Raw genomic sequence first — 23,550 nt, 5'->3', positions numbered from 1 at the left:
TCCTCCAGCAAGGACACATCCTCCCTTTGGGGAGTCATTTTCTTTCAACCCTCCACAGCACTCTCCTCTGTCACCTTCCATGCAAACGCCATCACTTTCTTACCCCTCAGCCTTCCTGAGCCTCTAGCTGTTTAATCCTAAGGAGCTAATGATGTCAACACCTGAGAACAGCCTCTCCCTTCACAGGAGCCACTTAACTGTCTGCACTTGCCTGCTTCTGTTTCCTGATTGCATATGGAGCTAGACAAAGAGCTGGGTCTGCAGTTAGTAGTGCAAACAACTTTCTAACCGAAGATCACCAAAAATTAGTCCTCACACTACAAGTTTTTCCTTAGTGTTCAAGTATTATAAAAAATAAATTCTGTCACATGTCAGTGGAGTGTCAAGATAAAATAACTTGAATAATAGCTGACCCTCAGAAAGTTCTTAGTAAGGCCCTGTCTACAAGGAAGTTACCTGTAGCTACTTTGAAAAGTTTTCAGGTATTTTGAAAATACTAATAATTTAATATCAGAGTTACTGACAATGACATTGATGTAGAGCTCTCTATCCATAGTAAAAGCTTGTTTTGAAGAATCAAGAGAAAATAAAATAGAAACCTAATATGGAAACTGATAAATTCTCTATAAATCCAAATAACACCTCTGCATCCTCAGCCCTTAGTCACATAATATCACTAAATGCTCTATGATCTTAGTCACACCATGGCACTGAGCGCTCTGGAATCACAAAGGGACTCAGGATGCTATGAAAACAAAAGCAACAGTGTGCAATATTTCCCTTCTGAAATCCATTTAAATAACTTTGTTTCCATATGAATTGTAGCCTGTGTGAGACCAAAGGCAGACAGACAGGAGGGAGAACTGAACACTGAGATGCCAGAGATAAAATATTCTTTAAGCATGTGCTAATAAGAACACCCTGAATCCAAAGGACATAAACACCACATAAGATGAATGAAAGTCCAGACACCAAACAGGAGACAACTTTTATTAAATTCTAAAACCACTCAACACCTTATATCCCAAAGACTTTTGGAAATTTGGAGACAATTATCCCAAGTATGAACTAGTCAAATTGTATGCATCTCATTTAACAAAATCAACTTTAAAAACCAAACAAGTTATGACATATTTTTAACTTTTTAAAAATTTCTAAAGACATGCCTATGTGTGTTCTGATGGCAGCGTTCTGGCTTTCAGTCCTTGCTACAGAGAGCTCTGGTCTTAACCATTTGCTCTACTCAACTTCTCACACTCTGCTGCGGGGCCGGCCATCTCACAAGCGCATGCCATAAACCAAGAAGAGTCAGGCACAGTTGTGAGTGGAGCTGCGGCCTGAACGCCTCTAGGAATCTTTAGAATTGACTGTCTTTGGGCAAACATCACGGCAAAATCTCCCCACATGAAGGAAACAATGAAATTATGATAATAAAGATGAAGGTCAGTGTTCCTATCCCCAGTGACGGCAGGGACATGACCAAAACCTCCCCTGAATAGATAAGCACTCATCAAAAAGTGTTTGTCACGTACTGGAAAACCATGTGTCCTGTAACAGGCCACCCACCAGGCCACTGGGTGCGAGCCTATGGCATGTGTATCACTCAGCTAGGTTCTTCTGGAGGAAAGAGCTGTCCTCCATACTTAGCAAGGCTGGACACAGGGCATGGCATTTGGGAGTCAAGAATACTACATGCTTTCGGAGACTAACAAAATTACCTGAACAATAAATCATTCCCTTCCTTTTAAATTTCTCATCCGCAATTCTGGAAGCTAAAAGACTGTTTCCTATCTTTCTATAGAGGATAAGAATTTAGCGGAAAAGAGGAGAGACATGAGCTCATTAAAAATACATACAAATAGTGTTACCAAAGAAACAAAACATATGTTATAAGGATGAGATTTAAAGAGTCTATGACACATCAAGCTGTGTCAAAAGCCATCAGTAGCAAGTTTGTATTAGGCCACATATTAACTTTCTGTCGTAATTATGTGAATAACACTATTAGCGTTGTATTGGAGAAAAATAATTGGGAGTTTAGTGGTGTGGTGTGTGAATCTTATATAATGTGCAAATTAGATAAAATGACACACAAATAAATGTCAAAAAAGGTGAGGGGGACGTCTGGAAGAAGTAGCGCTAGAGAAAACCCAGAACGTTTGTTAAAAAACAGTTATGCACCAGACACCTTAGGAGTAGCACGGACGAGCATAATTCTAAATAAAGTTCTGAGATGATAAGGAAGACCTCCAAATGCCTCAACATCTATTCAAATCTGTTGGTGAAAGAACTGATGAGTGGAGCTATTTAGTTATCCGAATTGCCAATGGCGAGTTAACTAGCGAGGAGCAGAAGGAGGTAGAGGTGGATATTCCTTTAACCAGATACTAGAAATCATACCCAGAGAGTAATACTGACCGATAGTGGCAATCATAACAACTATTCTGCGCAAGATAAGACAGCAAACTTGAGGAAAAAGTAAATCATACAGAAGATAAGTACTCACGATAAAATCCTATAGCAAACCCACTTGTGGATGAAGTTGATTGTTGCCACCTATACCAAGCAGGCCCACTGAGGTACAGTTCAACGCACATCGATTAATTTAAAACCACCACCACCACCACACAAACACACCAATATTGTAAATAATATTAATTTGAAGAGAGTTGAAAAATTAAGCATAAATCGTACACATAATAAGCGTGGAGTGAATTACCAGATGTCCTACTCGATAAATTTCTGTATTTTAATCGTCAAATACAGAGACACTACCTAGATTATATAATAAACAGACTACATGTACGTGTAATTTATAACAAATAGACCACAAAATTCAATACCAAGTGCAAATTACACTCCTACACGACAAGCTTCGTGCATACGCACAAAATTTCCAGTACCATACAATAACAAAGGAAAACACTTAGATGAAAATACACAGCCTATAGGCTTCCGAAAAGCAAATCGCATACCTCTATTACCTCGGGGTTATTAAGAATAGCCATGGAATATTTTAACATAGTGCTCAGTAAGTATCGGAAAAAACTAATTGTATGACCAAATCTCTTAGTGGAACCACGTTTGAAATACAGCCTGAGTACAAATGCCATCGTAACCAGGAAATAACAGCTGTGAGTACTCACGAAGAAAAGAACAGTCACCAGATTTTACAAAAAGAACGGCGCGCAGAGAGGAGAAGAATATACTAAGACAAACAAATTAAGTCTACTCTCGTAGTGTTCAGCTTAGATATGGCTAACAATCAGACGATGAACGCAGGCAATGCAAACATCAACGAGCGAGAGGCAGAGAAGCCTTTGACATCGAGAAGAGTAACAGGAGAGAAAGACTGAGACACCACGACCTTGATCTTATTATATAGCACATCTCAAGAGACTCTATCAAAGCAAGAAATACACGTTGGATGATGGAGTTAATCAAACGTATATGAGATGACGAAATCAAACACAACGAAAACACAAAATGGGAGAAATATGAGATTAAGGCCTGAGTGATACTGCACCGTAGTCACAAGAAAATGATGCTCCATCGTGGAAAGATAACACACGACGGGACTACACTAACAGCAATGCCAGATAACTGTAAAGACAAAATTTGGCCATCTCGTAAGCGCCAGAGAAGCAATAAAATAAAAAGCACGCTCCCAAAAATTTTCATGGTTAGGGAGAAAATGTCAATGAAGCATCAACAAATAAACGCAAGGGTATATACATCTTAATGTCCTAGACTCGATTACATTCGCATAAGGGCGGGGGAATGGGATCAGCAACTGTAAAGTCAACGAAAAGTTAGAATGCCGATCAGAACCTGGAATACAGCGGTAATACGATTGCCCATTCATATTACGTTAAATCCTTTTGGGGGGGAAATAGCGATTGTCCTGTATTTAGGTCCAGTTGCTGAGTAATAACTCATGATATGATCTGTACCATCTTCAAACTTCCCCTGGAACATTACTTGAGTTCTCTAATTTGGTTATTCCAAATCTTTGCTCATATAGCACCTTCGAATGGATATGATTTGATTTTTTCTTGCATAAAACGATTATGTGCGCGTCTCAATCATGGATAAACTACCTAAGTGAATTAAATAGTTCAGCTTTAAGAATACCTAAGCCCAGCTTTCTGCTGCTTACCAGTACCAATTAGTGCCCCCAAACTATTGTCCGGGAAGCTCAGACAGATGACAACACAGGATTAGTGTTAATCATGTAAAGTGTTGTGGAATGGCCTGTGGTATTACTCCATTGCTGGTGTTTTATCAGTCTGCTCATTGAATAGGTGAATGTTGTGAGATGCTAGGATGTTTTCTAAAGCTACTCTTGTTCATGTATAGATCTTTAGTGAATTATATATATTTGATCTGCACTAGATTGTATTTTGGCTTTGTAGAGGAACAAGAATTCGGTTGTTCAATACACTAGTTTTGCCTAGCCAACTGAGTACTCTAGCTGGAACTTGGTCTCATGCTAGGCACCTAAGTAAGACATTTGACTCCTGGCCAAGCTAGATCAGGCACATGACCTGCTTAACACTGCAGCTCTCGCCAAAGTGTATGAAGGTAATTGAGGGCACAAGAGAATCGAGTGGTCACGAACACACCTTTACCACCAATCCTATCAATCGCCTCTCAGCGTATGGGCAGAGATATCCATCCAGATGCTCTAACTTTGACGAATGTTTATCTCAACCACTCACTTAACTCATTGATATGCCAATGTGAATTTAAATTATTTCATTATAGTCATAGATACTAGCAACTAGCACCAAATAATCCGACATTTCAACGGTATATACTAACTGAAGAGTGATCTGGACGCTCAGCAAATGATCGAAGACGAGATTTCAATAGTGGCATTGAAAACCAGACTAGAAGCTATACAGAATGTAAGCTTTTTAGGCATTATTATCCATCTCTTTGAGCAATGAGTTTTAGCTGCGAGATTCATTCGGATGAGCACTCAGGAGGCCCATTCATAAATTCTGAAAACAGGATCAATGATGTTAAAATATAATAGAAAAAAAAGAAGAAAGAATGTGGTATGTGCTATGGTATCATAACGGTCATCTAAAATTCAATGAGTCTCAGGCAACTTAAACGCGCCACAATAATACTGCTTCGTTTTTTTAATAAGACCTTTAGATTAGAGTCCTACCAAAGATCTATTTAACTATATTTTGGTATTGTGTATTTTTTTATCATAAGAGTTCCTATGAAATATTGTTTGCAAATTGGCTATTAGATTGGACTGTGCAGTGGCCAAACTGAGCTCCTAATTGATAATAGCTAGCGAGGAAAGAAAATTGAAGAAATTTACCTGGTCCAGATCGACATCAATGACTCCAGCACTGTTTTAGTGAAGAAACAGAGTTTCCATTTGAATTGCCTACGTATTGTGTTAAAAGAAATAATATTAAATACAAACTAGAAATGAACTCTCTAATTGATTGTTAGGAGAGGGCCCAATATGGCTCCTATTATGCTCTTCAGAAATGCTTCTTGTCTGTGGGCGGTACATAATATGCACTTGCTCCACCTAATAGTGGGACCTATGAGAGCAATGATTTCTTAAACTGACCAGCTTGTCCATAACCAAGTTATTTCTTAGCAGTTTCCTCCATTGTCCTATGTTGTCCCTACAGCATAACGTTCACAGCTCTGTCGTTGTACACTACTTCGTCCTGGTTCTTACTGTCAGAGTTCTCTGTGGGAATACTCCAGTGTTGTGGTGAAAACTGAACCAAATTCCCCCTTCCCCCTCAGTTGCCTCTTGGGTCATGGGGTGCCGTTGTTTTATCACCTCTAAGGAAGTGAAAATGTCTAAACCGAGACAGCCTATAATCTATGGTGGCATTTTTTCCTTGATCACACACATCGCTTTCTCTGTTTGCCCCTTTCTTCCCCACAGTTTCCATTTTACCGCGATGGCCAAGGCTGGCTCCCCTCACCTCTGTCAACAACTCACCATCCTCTGTCAACACCCCGCCTATCCCTTCTCTGCTCCTATCCCGGAGTCGCTCGCCCTCGAATCACCTTACTTCCGGAGAATGTACGTTTGTGTAGTTACGCCTCGCTCATTTTTGATGCCCCCACGAGCCGTTAACAGGTTTCACCCACCTAAGTAGTTTCTATGAGCATTAACAAAACAGAGGGAGAATCTAAATTATAAGCGCAAAAGAGCTCGACTGGAATACGACACAATTGGACTTGTCTTGTCTGTCTATTCACTCACCATCGCAAAAGCCAACCCCATATGAAAGAATTTGCAGCCAAGTGATGATTTCAGTACAGACTAAGGTACCCCTCAATGCGCCCTCTGGCATCTAGAGTGACTGAAGAGGTTGAGGCCAGGTCCCAAGTCTTGTTCGTGCCGACCCACAGGAGGCAGCTCCATGAGGCGGTGTTTCAATGGCCATATTCGGACGCCATCATGTTAGCGATAGTTTTATTCTCTGCTCCATTTATTCTTTCTTCATAGTTTAGACCTCTTGTCCCCCATCGGTCTATGTTCTGTTATTCCCGTGAGCTGTGATAGAAGATGCAGAGGGCCTCAGCTCAATCACTCCGCATTTCCCCTAAGCACTGTGCTCATTTCAAGGTAGCCACGGAGACTGACTGCCGTCTTAGTTATCGACTTTTCCTGCTGCTATGAAAGCTGCGCGTATAAGGGCAAACATTCCTCCCTGAGCTCACAAGCTTCTATGAGCTAAAACATTAAATAATGGTTGCTCATTTAAAAACAAGTGTTTTAATCTGTTGGAGATCTTTAGTAGGCTGATTGTATGGGAATTATTTCTATTAAAAAATGCTATTTCTCATATTACAAGAATGCTTAACCCTTATTCAGTGGTATTCTCTCTCCCATACATCTTTTTTATTTCTTTGCTTCTTTCACTAGGACTTCTCAGCAACATTCTTTTTTTTGTTTACATAAGTGATCTTCGTATCATCACTCTAACTTAGGGAGTTACTTATCACGTCACTACACCAAATAAGTAGTTCTCCTAATTCAATTTTCCTCTTGGATTATTTAGGGAAACTGCCTATGAAGTAACTTTCTTGCATCTTTTTTTCTACAATTCATCTCACTCTTGAGTGTCTTATCGATGCTCCCGCTATCCCTGTGAATCTCTCATTCTCCACGTTGTCTTCTGATGTTCAGTACAAGGATACTTTCTCTTGTGTATCTTTTCAATAATGGATTATCATCTACAAGACTCATATATGTAGTTATCATTTGAATAATTCATAGAAAGACCATATATTGTAGATTCTTTCGTTACTTTAATTACAGACTATTGTGAGATCGCGTCAACTATTGTTGTCACTTGAATTCTATAATTTGGTTACCACTATATACAGAATGTGCTACGAATTGAAATGGACAGTGTATTATGTCGTTACGATTGTTTTTATCAACCAGGATTGATATCCTTTCAGCTACTCTGGTCTTTATTATTATGCAGTCATAACTTACCTCTGATTCTATTACCCTTACGACCACGTTGTGTAGAGGAACAGCGAGTATAACAAAGATAATCCTCTCCAAACCACTCAGTTTCAAACACCTATCTTCTCCCTACCTTTCGAACACGCAATACATCGTTTTCTATTTATACTTTTTTAGACGTAAGACTCAAAGACAAGTTTGCACTAGTGCTTAGGGATGCTTCTAAAACGATCGTAGTGAGTTAGCCATTACTGGTTCCTTGGGTATAAGTTGCTTTAATATATCTTTGGCTTGCCCCCTAGTGGATATAGCCATGAACTCTCACGTCTCTCCCTCGGGTTCCACTGCACGACAAAAGTATGTAGAGGACGTGGTTTTTTGTATGTTAAATGGAATTCATGTGCCCTGCGGCAAAGCTGTCTTCAGGATTTGTTTCTTCTGTGTCGCTTATTGCTGTTGTGGTTCTTTTAAATCTTCTTCGTTAATCTGCTGTTTCTCACAAGAGAGACATTCAGTTTCTCTTCTATGAAGAGAATGAGGAGTAGAGTCCGTACGAGAACTCCGTGTGGCATATACTGTCGCGCTCAGTGAAGCATAACTTACTTGTCACGAAGTCTAGACAAGATAAATATACCTGTATAGTTTAAGAAAGTGACAGATAATACCGAATTGATCTGTACCACATAAATTGCGTTTCAGTGGGTTTGTAATGCAGTGATCAGGCAGCCAGCACGGGTACCTTTAAATCGCAGGGGCTTAGGAGCAGGTAGGAGAGGAGCATAGTCGAGAATTCCTCTGTTTAGTTCCCACCCCTGTGCTGGCGCATCGCCTCACTTGCGCGCAGCAGCCCGCCTCTGTAACTTTACAGAGCAAGTTTCTAGGACAACTGCTAACCGGTGTTACACAGTGAGAAACAAACAAGAAGCAAAACGGAAATCAGGTAAGAAAAGTGAAAAAAGTGGCTGTAGACTTCATCTCGTGTTAGTTTTTCTCTGAGGGTTCCGTGGACAGCGTCACTTCAGTCTGTGCTTTCAAGTTAGCTCTGGCTGGCGGTTTACGAGATTAGGTATGAATATGTACCGGCTCGCTATTATGTTTGTACGTATAATGGTCCCAATTAGCATGCTGCTCGGTTCTCTTTGGGCAAGACTGGATGTTACAGTCCTTCGGACAAATGAATTCGGTACTTTGCTTCTGCAGCCACTTTCCTGGAAAAACAGTCTTCTTGTGGTTCATGTCACTGTTCCGTGGGCTCATAAGTGTTAGGATGGACAGGTGAGACTATGATGTGGGGTATTCTCTCATACTTCGTGGGCTAGCTGCTTACTCTTTCCGTCTCGAGAGCTAATCGCCGAACATAATCCACTGAGGAAGACTATCTGACTCATCGAGAGTGAAGTCCGTCTAGCCTTTCAGTTGTATCTTCAAAGTGATCGTAAGCTGCTTATCTTCTGTATTTCCTGTCAAGAGCAATTCAAAGGTCAGAATTGTTTAGAACACATAAGTCATTATACTATGGCACAATTGCGAAAACAGCATTATATTGTTTTGGGTCTCTAGGTGCGCAGACTGACCACAACTCCACAAACAAGAAGGTCTTCTTAATTCGTTCTAATTAATAGCTAAGGCAAACATGGTGAGTTATCATATATTATTATGGAGTCATATATGTGTCTCTTAGAGAAGGGAGGCCATCATCCATGTATATTTACTGGAATATGCAGTTAATAATAAGCTTATTAACTCATACTATTAAAAAGAACATTCCAGTAAACAGACAAGCCTTAACACAGACACCGGACCAAACACATGGACCATGCTCACATCACAGATTCAGCCACTACTGTGTGGTCGCTACCAGACCACTATAGAAATTATATATAGCCTGCATACAGCTTAAACCACATACAAACACCACAACTATAAATCTACTCACACAGCCGTGACTACGACACGTCCAAAGGTCGAAATATGCATTAACGCCTAGCGCAAGCATTTCGCATCTTCATCGAATCGTCATAAACGACCTGCGCACGCACGCCACCTTATCTCCGAACAAAAACGGACTATTTGAATGAAAAGAAACTCCATTAAAGTTGTCGTTTGGGGTTAATTGAACTTAATGGTGACCTGCCTAACCAGAAAGTTTCGGACTCACACCGTCTAGCTGGTCCGGCTCTCATACCAATCGTCAAGGTGTTCTTTTTGATTAAGCAGCATTATCGAAATGAGTTTCACTGCGTAGTATACTTCTGGAATGCGGAGTGGTCATATACTCGGTAAATTTATCTTAGGATATATTTAGAAGTGTGATTCAATTGAGAGAAATGTATCGGTCTTTTGACACGGGAAACCTCGGTAAGATAGTGTGCTCTTGGTACACTGAAGAGCTCAGACCTATTGAGAGAGTCATGCAGGTTTGTTCTGTGCTATTCTTGCGGTTGAATACGCGCACAAATAATATTGATTGCCAGTTCATTCATCAACATAACGTTAAGGTGGACTCAATCTTGCATAGTGATATATCTTTACTCATGTTGTCTCTCATCCGGCCCTCCAATTCCAAGCTGCATGTCTTTGAACCACAATATGAGCTATTAACCTATCCATACGAAGTATGCTACAATTTGCGAACCTTATATCACTGTGACGATTGCCTAGGTCTATGCTTCTATGGTTTCTTATTGTGTTGGTCCAGCGATTAGTGTAGCATCTATCTGTACTGTGTAACAACATGACTTCACGTAAGAAGACCTGTCTGGTTTTTTCCTCAACGGTGATTTCTAATCCCTCATCGCGAACGTGCAACTTATTCCGACGAGAGACGTTAATCCGTGTGACATACTGCAGCTAGCTGCTGCCATTACTGTTACCATTTCCTAGAACCCATCATCTGAATCCAAATATTGAGAATGACCTCTCATTTCTATCTCTTCTGACAAGCGTGCGAGACCATAAGTTAAAGATGTCTAGAACAAGAGAGAGCCTCATTAGTCTCGGATTGCATTTGAATTTACCTGCAACCATGGCCAGGTGTTTTAGAAAAGTGCAGTTGTGTAGTGTTCTCTCATTAGAACTTTCAGCAAGGAAATGGGAATCAGTAATAGTTAACACTAGAAAAGACAAAAAATTATGTATGTTAGATATATGGGCTGAATAGTGGGACCATATACAAGCATATAGAAATTATATAATGCGTGATCTCAGAATCGTCTCAAAATTATAGTTTCAGGTAGTTAGGTATGTGAAAATGAAGTAAGCTTAACTGAATAGAGAGCTGCAATGGTATGAGTGAGAGGATTGTGTGCACTGATGAAACTAATTGCTTCTCTGCGATGACTATATAAAGGTTGAAGAAAAGACCTTGTATTAAAATTAGACAAATCTCAATTGAATCAAATAACATTTCGAGTATAGAATAACTCCCATGTCTCACAATTCTGAGATATTATTGTGTCGCAGTCTATTAAAGATGTAATTTTATAAGATTCTATACTCTCAATTACTAGACACTTTCACCACATCAATTAGAGCAATGCTGGAACACTTGACTTACCCTAAATATCTAGTGAATAGTAATATGGGCGTCTCTTCTCCTCTCATTTCAGAGTAGGTTATTCGAATTCTTCCACATCTCATTACATAACTCTTATGTATATTGAGAGGTATTTCTAATTCACAGTGGAGTCAATTGCTTATTTTCTATTTGTCTTTAAGATAATTAAGAGCGACACTTAATGCTTACTTACTACAGTGTGTATATACTGGTTTACTCCAGATAAGTAGTCATTTTTGACAAAATCATACCGACACTACAACAGGTATTTCACTCAAAAGGAACCTTGCTTTTTACTTACTTCTTCTGATCTCAGCATCCTCACGCCGTTAGCTCATCCATGCTGCTACCTCTTCCTTGTCAACCTCCTTTGACATTCACTGCAACCACTCATATCCATAACTCTCTAATAGTACTTTCTTTGATACAGCCAGTCAGATGAGAACTTAAACCCCATGGCCGACATCTTTATTTACCTCAGTAGATTCCAAGATCTTCACTAGTCAGCAATTCAAACAAGTTAAAGAGTACTTCTCTCCCCAAAATATATACACGTAAACGATCGTTCTTTTAGCATCCCCTGTGTTATAACAAAGATCTTCGAGGTAAGATTATTCTTGTACACAGATTCAGGTACCATATGATTTGCTATGCGGAGATCACGCCCCGGAAAAGAGGAAGACAACCGCCATATAGTGTCTCATGATCATAGCCTTGAACTGGAGGACGAAACTCAAAATGATGTCTCTATCGGCAATTAATCATTCGCATTAATATTATCTAAGCTTTTTCCATAGAATGAAGGAATCGTGCCGTCTATTTGCACCATTCTAAAGCGAGGCCAAGTTGTGTTTTTCGCTGTCTTTTTCTCTCTTATTATATCTCCTTTGTTAGGTGCCTATCACATCCACATTGGTTTACAACGAAATTCTTGCGTTATACCATATTCCTAAGTAGTGTAACTTCTGTTGGACATGAAATCCGACTGGTTTACTTTGTAAGTTTCTATTTTTATTGTCCAATAAGATAGCTTCCGACCATCATTCGAGGAAACAAGGCTCTTTTGTATATGACTATGCTCCTGCCTCATGAGAATTTTTAGGTGTTGGTTCAGGTCTTGTGCTCCTCTCATCAATTGACATTACTGTCTGTGGAGTGAAACACTCGAAGTGTGGAATAATCATAAATGCGTGCAAAGAATAGATGCTACCCCACAATGAATAGTCATTACAGAGCTATACAATTCTCTTCTTGAGCATTGAACTCAAAGCTAAATATTTTACTAGAAAGAATTAGTGTCTAGTAGAATGAAGTTTCTGAGGCTCCAAGCAGGAGCTGCTATCAGTTAAAGATGACCGATAATAGTTAAGATGATGTTTAAAGTGAACATGTTTGATTGTTCAAGTTGACAAGGCAACGGCCTGTGATCGTGCTCAACCTGGTGGAATTTACTGATTTCTTATAAACATCTCCATATGTGGGATTAAAAATTGTGCACCTTTGAGAAAAATTGTCATTCTTGTATGCCACACACGATGTACTCTAGTAAATAAAGTGTTTTCTTGTGATAACACTGAGAACATCATACATCAGATCGAAGATTTGAATCTGAGAGTAGAGAATTATTTCCTTGAACTTATTATTGAAATGATAAAGCCCCCTGCCAATATTGTCTGTTTTCAAACAGTAAATGATTAATTAAAAAATATATAAGAGGTTTACAAAATTCTTGTATCTTCACATTATGTTTTAGTTGTTGCAATAACCACATTAGCTCAAGTTCATTTTGTATTAAGACCAGTGGGGATTGGAAAGCCAGATTTGCCCACATGGTAGGCAAGGTTCTCCCACACCTCCAGCCAGTAAGCACAAATTAATTATGATTTAATTTAATAAAATAATAAATCAGGTAAATATTGTAAGCTGCCATCGGTCCCACGACATGATAAGATCAGAGCTATAAAGCGCCTCAGTTTGCAAATTGGCTAAGTCCCCGATGTATCATCTTATGCTCTGTTCGTTTGGTAATAGGAACCCTTGTTCGAATTGTGTGTCAGCATGAACGCCCTGAACGACTCTCTGTAAGTCATTGCTCCAATTATAATGAAGGAGAACTACAATTAATTATTTCAATCATACTAAACCGGTTCTCTGAGAGACGATAAGTAAAATCCCCCTCATCAGAGACCTTCCTCGTCTCGATTGCTACTCTACATATCAATTTTAAATTCTGTGTGATTGATTCTCTAGTCACTCACAATGAGAAAAAGCGTAAGCCTCCCGACTACACTAGTGAGAATTACCAGTGGCCCGTTGTAACATTAACGCTTGGAAAGGTGATATTTCCGTATCCATAAAAGCTCCAGAGCTGCGAGTTTCGAAAACTCTCTGCTGTCTCCACAGGGGGATACTAGTGGAGAATTCGCGTCATCTTCTAGGATACCTTTCGCAAAGAGCATATAACAAAAACATAGCAAGCCTAAGCAACAGTCAATAATATAGTGCCAAGGCGAGTGTCTGTCTCGATGCATGTTCCACTTTTTCTTAACCCGCAGATAGAAAAGTCCATTAAAATGTATGTTTTGACAAAAGGCTATATAAGTGAAGCCTTTGCACAACCCGAACCGATCCGAGGAGTTGCGTCGGTTCTAATATATTAATACTTCATCACCGTTGCATGGTTGGGAAACTTCTCTTCTTGATGAGTGGTTTGTATTTATTATCTCCTCGTGTTTCCTAACAGACCATGCATATATGAACATTCTGATGATTGAGTAGTGAGAACCTGTTCTGTTATATCATAAACATGTAGTCTAATCAGTTAAAGGAAGAGCAGCTCTTATATTTTACCTCAATACTATATACGCTAACCGTAGAGAGGGAATGGTTGTATTAATCTCATCTACTGTTCATTTCTCTGCGTAGTAGTGATAAGATAGACCAGCCCCCAAGCGCGCTGATCTCGGCAGCATACCCATGTGATCTTGAGAGTGAATCACCCCTTTATAGGTCATAAGATGGGAATCCTAGTTTGTGTCTTTTAGCTTTCCCATCAATCTCGTTCGCCTCTGTAGCATATGGACCCCTGCTGGCGGCAGTGCTGCGTTCCTGTACACAACATATTCGTGTTGTGCATAGTATTTTACCTCAGACGTTTAGATATGCGAAGATCTATAATGCAGCAAGCGTGCCAGTGCTACTCCTTTACAAGGTGAAGGGGTGCTGTACAGGAGATGCTGGTTCAGATATGTCTGTGTATAACCGTCACTCGTCAAAAATTGCTGTTTAGGTGTCCAGCAGCCGTTGATCGTTTCAAGCTCTAGAGGTATGTATGTGGCTCTTATCTGAGTCACCTCGTCCTATAATATACACATAGCCCCGTCACAAGCCATCAGTGGAGCCTCCTTCTCTCGATGTGGTGTCGTAGTCCTACTTGTTCACACTATCTGTACACATCAATAATCGTTACAAATCATTCCTATGGATAATGAGTACTTATCCAGTTCTCCTATCACCAGGACCTGTGGGTTATATATCATTCGAGACGCACGTCAAATGTCGGACAGATTTTAGTATGAAGAATCAAATGTTCCACATCAAGATGTCATGAGGGAGGCTGCCTGCTGCTGGCACTAGAATTACAACTCAGCCACTAAATTCTCGACATTTCTATTGCAGGACATGCCAGCAGGGTCCGGCAAACATATTGTTTAAGCGAAATGTGTACGTTAGGTGGATGTAGGATAATTAGTGGCTCTACGAAATGGAGTGACTTTTTGTCTCTTGTGTTTTTTGAAAAGTAATTTGCTTTATATACAATATAAGCATATTTATACACTAGCAATGCTGCGTTAAAGAGTTGGAGTAGGCTACATTGGCATTTAACGAGTTACCATAGAAGGAGCACACACCAAGACATGGCACCGGCTTGGATAAGGGATAGGTTAGAGGATATCAGGAAGCAGTGAGTGGAGTTATATCTAGAGAGTAGAATCCTTAATTAACATGCCTGTACGCAGTACGGAAACAATTGCTATGTCATTAAAATTGACTCAACAGCACTATGGTTAAACCATGAAGGTTACTAGATTACATAAATGTAAAAGTAAGTTCCTCGTCATGATCATTTGAGTTAATCTTGAAAAGTAGGTCGTGTTCAGATGGTAAATGTATTATCAATTAAGAAGACTTCTGGTTTCGATTTGTAATCATTGACTACATACAACTTGGATACCTAAGACTTATTGGTAGTATAAACACTTGTGTTCATATCAATAATAAACTATTCATATCACCAAAACATAATATGTCTCTACAATCAAATAAGTTTCATGTGTACTTTTCCATTTGTGCATCTTAGGGGTGTCCCCTAAGTTTTCTCTCCCTTTGAATGCAGTTAGTAAGTTAAGGTCCAGAATTTCATTCTCTCTTTTGTGCACTCTTGTATGCAGGGCACTGGAGATTTGATTTAGTAGTGGGCGTAATTTGGATTTTAGCAAAATAGAAATCTCTAGAGATGTCAAAAACCAGAACATATGGTGGTCTGGATAGGGGTGGGGTACCTAATAGAAAGAATTGGACTGTCACTCAGTGGATCGATTAGAACATTGTCCAATAGTTCCAATTCAGACAACTTGCTGTATAGCTGCTCATAGCCTGATGATCATTGTCTATCCTATGCGAAATTCTAATTGATTAAACTCTGTAGATGACAAATAAAGAAAGGAATGATTTGAAGAAGCGGCACTCCAGATCAATAATAATGTGTGTCTGGAAACAAAGCATGCAATAAAACCAATGAAGTATTTCTGGCTCACATTATGGTGGCTCCATAAGCATCATGCCTTATACAGTGGAATCTTGAAGCGCATCTCACCCACTCCAGATAATACAAGGTATGTATTTTTCATTATTAATATATATTGAAAATAAAAATGTTAAATTTACAAATTCATGGTTCCTACAAGGAAATTGTAAAGAGTGCTACAAAATAGAGAAGTTTAGACGCTCTGATAGAGTATACTACTTGTCGTAAAAGTTAGGACTTCTGATGTTGTTGTGCAGAGGCAACATATCGTATCACTCAAGCCACTCTGTATTGCATTATATTTAGTCATAGTATGACGTCACTAATGTAAAGCAGACAGTTGTTAATGACTTTCAGAACCAGAAAGAAAATCACTTCAGAGGAAAAACAGGGAAGACTTCAAATGTTGAAACATGTTGTCTTAGGTTGGCTGAAACACAGGATAGATGAGGAAAAAGGAAGCACAATGTACGAGGGCACCAGTGGACATCTCTAAGAGTGACAGTGTCATAGCCGTCCATTAATGGGGATAGAAATACCGTCTCTATGGCTTGTGATTAGATTCGATGAGATAACTTACATCAAGAGTCTCTCCTACTTCCTGACACATGCTGAGTATTCAATAACTGTTGGCTGTTACCACTGTCCCAACGTCATGTTCATTATCAATATAATTGTTGAAAGGCTAGAGATGGAAGCAGCCTTGAGAACTTGTATGACACGGAGCTCATGCGGAGTCTGTCAGAGGAGGCATAGCAGCACTACAACCCACCCCATAGACTAGTACTCGTTCCCATAGCGTAAGGTCAGGAGAGAGAGAGAGGAGAGAGGAGGAAAAGGAAAAGAGAAGCAAGTTTCAAACAAACCAGTATGAGCTTCACGGGCAGTGAAGAAATTAGATGGAGAACTTGTTCCCTGATAACCCTTTCACTCAAGAAGTCCTAATTAATGTAATCAGCACGTATGAATGACAGTACATTGTAGACTACCAAATATCTACTAAATTTAGGTTAGGAAAACATCCCTTTTAATAAGATAACTCAAGCACAAAGACCACATTTATCCACAGCTTGCCTTGTTTCAAAGATAACTCTTCAGAACCATGACATAATGCATACCAGTGCAGGAGTGTTCGAAATTGAAAATGAATAAAAAGCTGGAGGCTGTGGAATCAGATTTCTTGATGTTGCTTAGCAACAGAATTCAAAAAGACTATCAGGCAGATTATTATAGCCTCTAATTTGCTATCCAAATCCAGTAGTGTTGAAGACAACCTTTAATTTCAGCTTAGGAGCTGGAAACATTTTCTCTCTAGGAGAGACTTGTCCTGTGTTTTTGTTTCTAAAAATGAAACTCTCTGAAAACGGGATTCGCTAGAAGAACAAGAACTTGATGAAGGAGGGGCAGTAAACCAAACAGAATTTTAGGAGAGGAGACAAAGTCTTAACTTCCATGAAATATGAATTAATAAGAGAATTAAATATTAGGATATGCAGTTTAAAAGAATCTGACTTGATATGGAATATTCAAGATGAGAGAATATGAACTGACATGAGAATTGAAATGGAAGAGTTACCACATCTGCAGGTTAACCTTAAGTTTACTGTAAGTTTTCTCCCTTCACAGTTACTCCAGACGGACGGAAGAGTCTGGAACACAGGCCAGACTTCCTCATGTGGCATTTGAAATAATACATACATACATACATACATACATACATACATACATACATGAGAGCTCACGCGCACATCCACATGAGAGGCCAGGCAACAGGTGACTAACGAGTCAATGGACAGAAAGGGTTATTGTGAGTGTGGACCCTGAGCACATACACTTCAGTGTGCAACAGTGTAAACACACAGAATGCAGAGCACCTACAGAGTTAGTGTCAGGTCTAATCCAAAATCACAACAGAATAGCACTAGTCAACAACAGGAAAGACGGGTTAAAAGAAAACCAACTGCAGTAGTATCTGGCAACCATTACAATCTTCACACTGTAACCATACCGCACTAAAGGAAATAATTCCAAATGCATTGTCATTCGATAGTATCGTCACGGTCGCAGTCCTTGGCCATCCAAGTTTCACATTTGCTGAGGGTTTCTAAAGTGAAAATAAACAAATAATAAAGTAAATATTAGAAGAAAAATAATCTTTCGGCAGAACTCCTGTCTTCAATTATTAAGAGCATGAATAGGCCACACCTCTCTAAAACTCTATAGGCAGTGAGCAGCTATGGGGGAGGTACAGATTTTCCTCAGTGACGTGTCCACTGGCAAGGAGCACGTGCTCCTATAAACAAACCCTCACCCACGCCGCTGACCATCTGTCAAAGAGATCTATGAAAACCACCGTGATACATATCCCTTGGCTTATTACAAATAGAAGAGATTTCCAAGTGTTAGAAGATGTTTTATGAATCAAAGTTGAGGAGAATGAACTTACCTGTAATGTCAAGTGAAAAGTGAAGGTTTCATCAGGCTCGGGAAGATCGTCGTCACACACTGCTATGTACACGGTCCTGTTTGTGCCTCCCGCGGGGATAAACGCCGCAGCGTACGTGTCAAAAAAGTCGCCAGTGTCTTCGCCATTCAGCTACCGCATGCAAAAGAGAACATCCTCACTAACCAGGAATCTGGACAAGCCAGACCGACCCTCCCGGGAGCAGCTGAGGAGACAGGCGCAGATCAAGCGGCCCTGACATTTCTAATAGGATATTCAAAGACAAGCGTTCGGCAACAGGTATGACTCGTCTTCTGAAAAATCACCACAGGGCCAGCAAGATGGCTCAGGGACAAATGTGCTTGCAGCCAAGCCTGATGACCTGGGGTCCATTCCGGACTCACATGGTGGAAGGAGAGACTGGCTTCTACAACTTGTCCTCAGACCTCTACCTGTGTGTCCATAGACACACATAAATAAATAAATATAATAAAAATTATTTTAAAAACAGGAAAATCACAGAAATATTACATATAAAATAGTTCTTAACATAGTGGAATCAAAGTTAATTGCACACTAATAATTTAATAAAAAAGCAATGCTATTTTCTTCCTCTGTCTCTTAGCTGACGTAGTATTGACTACAGCCTAGCAGGACAAATTATGGCTAAAACTCTTGAAAAGGAGAGGTGGGAAGCAGCTTGTAAAATAGAGGCGGTGCTATTGTTCTCCCAATGGGTTAAAAAAAAACCCTACATCCAAAACTTTCAATCTGAAATTATAATTAATCATTATAAACCTTCCTAATATTTTAATCTGTGGATGCAAGATTGCTGGCAAGACTCACAGCAGAGTGGCAATTACAATATTATAAAGGAACAATTCATTGTACAAATTCAAAGACATTTCTTTCACCAGAGCTCAAAATTAATAATTTAGCCTCTAGGGAAAATTATTTAGCACAAAAAATGAGAACATATTTTGGGAAAGTTTAGTCATTGTCTAGTTCTAATTTATTTTTAAAAAGTTTTAAATAGTTGAGAAATCAAAATAAGTTGGAAAGTGTTGAGAGGGTCTTAGATAAATAGTTCTTATAACTTGCTATGGAAAATGGCAGACTTTCAGAAAGTATTATCAAGAGGCACTGAGCATACATTAAAAAAAAAATCTACTCTGTGAAAATCAACCAAAACTACAGAGAAATAGTCATGTATATAAACAATTCTCCAGAATGCCATTCACTATAGATGATAAAGCCTGAAAGCAACATCAATGAAAAAACAATGGAGAAATGTTTAGAATACAGTGATCTAGAAAGAAAAGCAAACTACAGCAATCTGAAAGAGGAAAATTGCATCAAAAGATTGTCAAACACAGTGTACACTAGAACTAGAAATGAAGTCAGCAAATGTATACATAAATGTCAAATTGAATAGAAACTAAGATGTTCAAAATTATAACCCTGGGTTTATTTTATAAGTAGCTTTTCTTTTCTTTTTCTTTTTACAATATTTTATAACATGATTTAACATTATTTCTTAAGGAATCACTTGGAAGAGCTGGAAGATGGGTCAGGTGATAAACAGCCTGCCCTGTACACATGCAGACTTCAGTTCAGCATCAGGTAAAAAGCCCGAAGTAGCAGTCCACTCAACTGCAACCCTAGTGCTGTGGAAGGGTGGATACCAAAGATCCCTGGTGATAACTGACTAGCCACTCTTGCCCACCAGTGAGTGGCAGGTCCAGTAGGAGACCCTCTCTTTAAAAATAAGGCGAGAGTGATAGAGGAAGACATGTGACATTGATCTGGCCCATGCACACCAAAGTGGGTGTGTATGCACCTATATGTACATGTGCACACAAACTAACATGAAACAAACACACACATGTTACTTTTGCTCCCGAAGTTTTAAGTACATTGAGCCTCTAATATAGCAATATCATTATTGGTTATATGATATTGCTTTCTGGATAAAAATAGATACAAACACATAACTTTAAATATCCAATCCTAACAAACTTTATATAATAAAGAATTTACATAATCTACTTAATTTTTAATGAAGTTAATATACTTCATTCTTCCAATAACAATGGCTCTCTAACTGAACTCAGGGTTTCTTTTCCTTTCCTGTCATTTGTGTCTTTTAAATATTGCATGTATTTTTATCTAAGTTACCTCACAATGAATGACTAATTATATGATTCAAATTACCCAAAATAAAATAGTTTTGTTTTAAAATAAACATATAAATGATTTAAGATAATTAGCCTTTATCTTTAAAATACACATGTCAGATGTCCATAGTAACCCTGGGGCGTTCTCTGAACCTCTGACAGACTTAGATACAACAGCTCATTCTCCAGATCATTTCTCATAATGAAACTCAGACTCGGAACCTCAAACACTTAAAAACTTTGTTCCTACTGAAACTAAAAATTGTCGCATGCATATCATTTTTAAAAACTAGGGCTGCGGTCCTTTCTTACCGACACAATGGCAGTAATGTTCGCTGGCTCTCCTCTCCTCTCAATGACAAGACGAATAACTGTGGTACTTGTTTCATTAACAAAAAATTCTGTTTGTCCAGCAAATCTTATTTCTGTTTCTCCAAATACAACAGAAATGAGCAAAGCTGACAGGTTCACTAATAAAAATGAAGAGATCATCCCTAGAGAAAACAAGAAACAAAGTCATAAAGCTCAATAATTTATTCTCATTAGATTTTGTTCAGTGTTACAAAGAATAATAAGAAATTAAGACAGGCATAAATACATCAACTACTAAAACATCCAACTTCAATGTGTGATGATAGGAGCTAAAAAAAATCATAATTTGTTATGTTTTTCCTTTTATTATTTAAAACTACCTTTTTGCATTTATCTTCTACATCAAGATAATTATAAAGTCAACTTAATTAAGTTTGTTTTTTAATGACCCCAAATGACTATTATACCCATAAATTAGTGCATCTCTCAACCTTCATCAGAGAAAATTTCCTCTTGCAGTAGATGACAACTAGTCAACCTGTAGAGACCATGGAGTGCTCAACCCTAAACGGCACTTTCATATCACACCCCTCCCACGAGGCTTGCAGACCATTGGGAAAGAGGGAAAGGAAAGATTGTTTGGAGCCAACAGTCAGAAACGATGGGTTAGTTCAAGCAAATGGTGTTGTTCAGACCCAAGGCAGTTGTACATATGCATTCTATGTGTTCATAAGACCTGCTCAAACTCCAGTCAGACAAAATCCCAGCATGGAGGCACAGAGGTCAACATGAAATCCCATAGTTAGCTTAGGAGCTAATGACATTGGATAGCTGCTGAGTAGGGGAAAGTCTGTTTTCCTTAATGATGTGACTCCTGGTAGGTCAACCACACTCCAGAGCAAGCCCCACTCCCAAGAGCATCACCATAACACACAGTGGAAACAATAAGGAAGAAAACTCAAAGTTGGTGGGTCTGGAATTGAGGCTAGAGATGGTGGGAGGAGTTGAGGAGTATGGATAATCAAAATGCATTGTATAAAATTATCAGTTAATAAAATATTATTTAAATTTTGCCGGGTGGTGGTGGCACACGCCTTTAATCCCAGCACTCGGGAGGCAGAGCCAGGCGGATCTCTGTGAGTTCGAGGCCAGCTTGGACTACCAAGTGAGCTCCAGGAAAGGCACAAAGCTACACAAAGAAACCCTGTCTCGAAAAACCAAACAAAAAAAAATGTTTAAATATTATTTAAATTTAAAAGCTAAAATTTTGAAAAGGGAGATAAATATCACCAAAAGGAAGATAATTCAGTAACTTGACTTAAACATTATATAATGTATACAAGTCGCAAAATCCCAGCAAAATCCTGAGAGGAAGCAGAGGCAGGCAGATCTCTGTGAGTTTAAGGCCAGGACAGCAAAAGCTACACAGAGAAACCCTGTCTCAAAAAATCAAAACAAAGGAAAAGAAAAAGAAAATTTTACATCCTAACACATTAATACAAATTATTATTAAAATATGGAAAAAATAGTTGCTTTTTTAACTTACTGAAACTTACCATTTCATCTAAGAAAAACCTAAGCAACACCATGCAAAAGCAATTAAATCCATTTTTCCTAAATAAAACTTGTTAAGTGACAGCCAAAACTGAATAGTTGAAGATACACTTTAAAGTCGATTGATTTCTTGGTTAATGTCTACTTCCTTGACTAAGTTTTAAAAATAATTATTTGAAGCTGCCAATCCTTCCACAAAGGTAAATTCCCAGGACTTAAGTTTCTTGCACTAATTTTATTAGCTAAACTACCAACCCTGCTTAGAACAATGTCAGAGCTGCTTCAGAATCAGCAAAGTCAGCCAAATGTGCTCCTTTTCCCTAAGGCCTGTTCTTCCTTTGCACTACAACTCACGTGTTTATGAGATGGAAATGTTGTTCCCACTTTGAGCTGCATGTGATTCAAGAGCTTTGAAAAGCACAACCCTGCAGTGGCCTCATGGAAGCCCTGTTGTTTTGTAATGTAGATGCACCTCTAAAAATGAGAGCTATTTATCTCACGGATCGTTAAGATTCCAATGGATCTATGTGACCAGTCACACGAACATAACCCATTTGTGTATTCTAAAGGACAGTGTTCTAAAGCACAGACACAGCGTTACCTACTCCAGGAGATAAACGCTTCCTTTAATCTTTCCTTAGCCAAGGAGCAATGAAATTCCACACATGTGGTATTTCTACATGGCTACACGTGACTTTCTATGTAAGGAGTACCAAACGAATGAATCCTTAATATATTTTAGAATTTAACTGGAATATTCCCCGTCCAGTGTATTGTGACAAGCACTCTCAGAGTGCTTAGCCATGTCTTACATGCCGCTTCATTGTACAATCGCCCAAACCGAGACACAGAGTTCAAATGGAGTCCAGAGAACAGACATAGGCCAGGGGTCAGAGATGCCAGGGACTTGTGTTGTTTTTTTTTTTTTTTTTTTTTTCAATCTGTCCCTAAGCTTCTAAAGCCAGAGAGATTTCACAGAACAGTTCTGACAAACTATGGGAAAGAAAGGACCTAGAGGTCATGAAAATAATAAGGACTGGAAGGGTGGGGAGAGGCAACTCACCCCCCAGGTGTGATGAGAAAGAGCAGCTTCATGGTGTGAAGAGAGACAAACCTCAGACCTCGGACAGGAGATATCCTAGGACTGCAGCAGCAGAACTAAAACGGTCACGTGAGTGCCGAGGTGAGCAAGAGGGAAAGTGGGAAGACCCCCTAGGGAAAGGACAT

General features: G+C 39.1%; 1 protein-coding gene across 1 annotated transcript in view; it reads right to left on the bottom strand.

Moving 5' to 3' along the window:
* The window catches only part of Adgrv1 (adhesion G protein-coupled receptor V1), a 508,750-nt gene extending 487,801 nt beyond the window's left edge, over nucleotides 1-20,949 (bottom strand). The window contains 3 exon segments of the mRNA XM_037209551.1: nucleotides 17,786-17,941; nucleotides 18,284-18,433; nucleotides 20,770-20,949. Coding sequence (XP_037065446.1) covers nucleotides 17,786-17,941; nucleotides 18,284-18,433; nucleotides 20,770-20,949 — 486 coding nt within the window.
* Nucleotides 20,950-23,550: the final 2,601 nt, after the last annotated feature.

This window comes from Peromyscus leucopus, chromosome 11, assembly GCF_004664715.2.
Source record: "Peromyscus leucopus breed LL Stock chromosome 11, UCI_PerLeu_2.1, whole genome shotgun sequence".
In the NCBI taxonomy this organism is placed as follows: Eukaryota; Metazoa; Chordata; class Mammalia; order Rodentia; family Cricetidae; genus Peromyscus; species Peromyscus leucopus.
The sequence above is the reverse complement of the archived record's forward strand: the minus strand, read 5'-3'. Positions and strand labels throughout refer to the sequence as shown.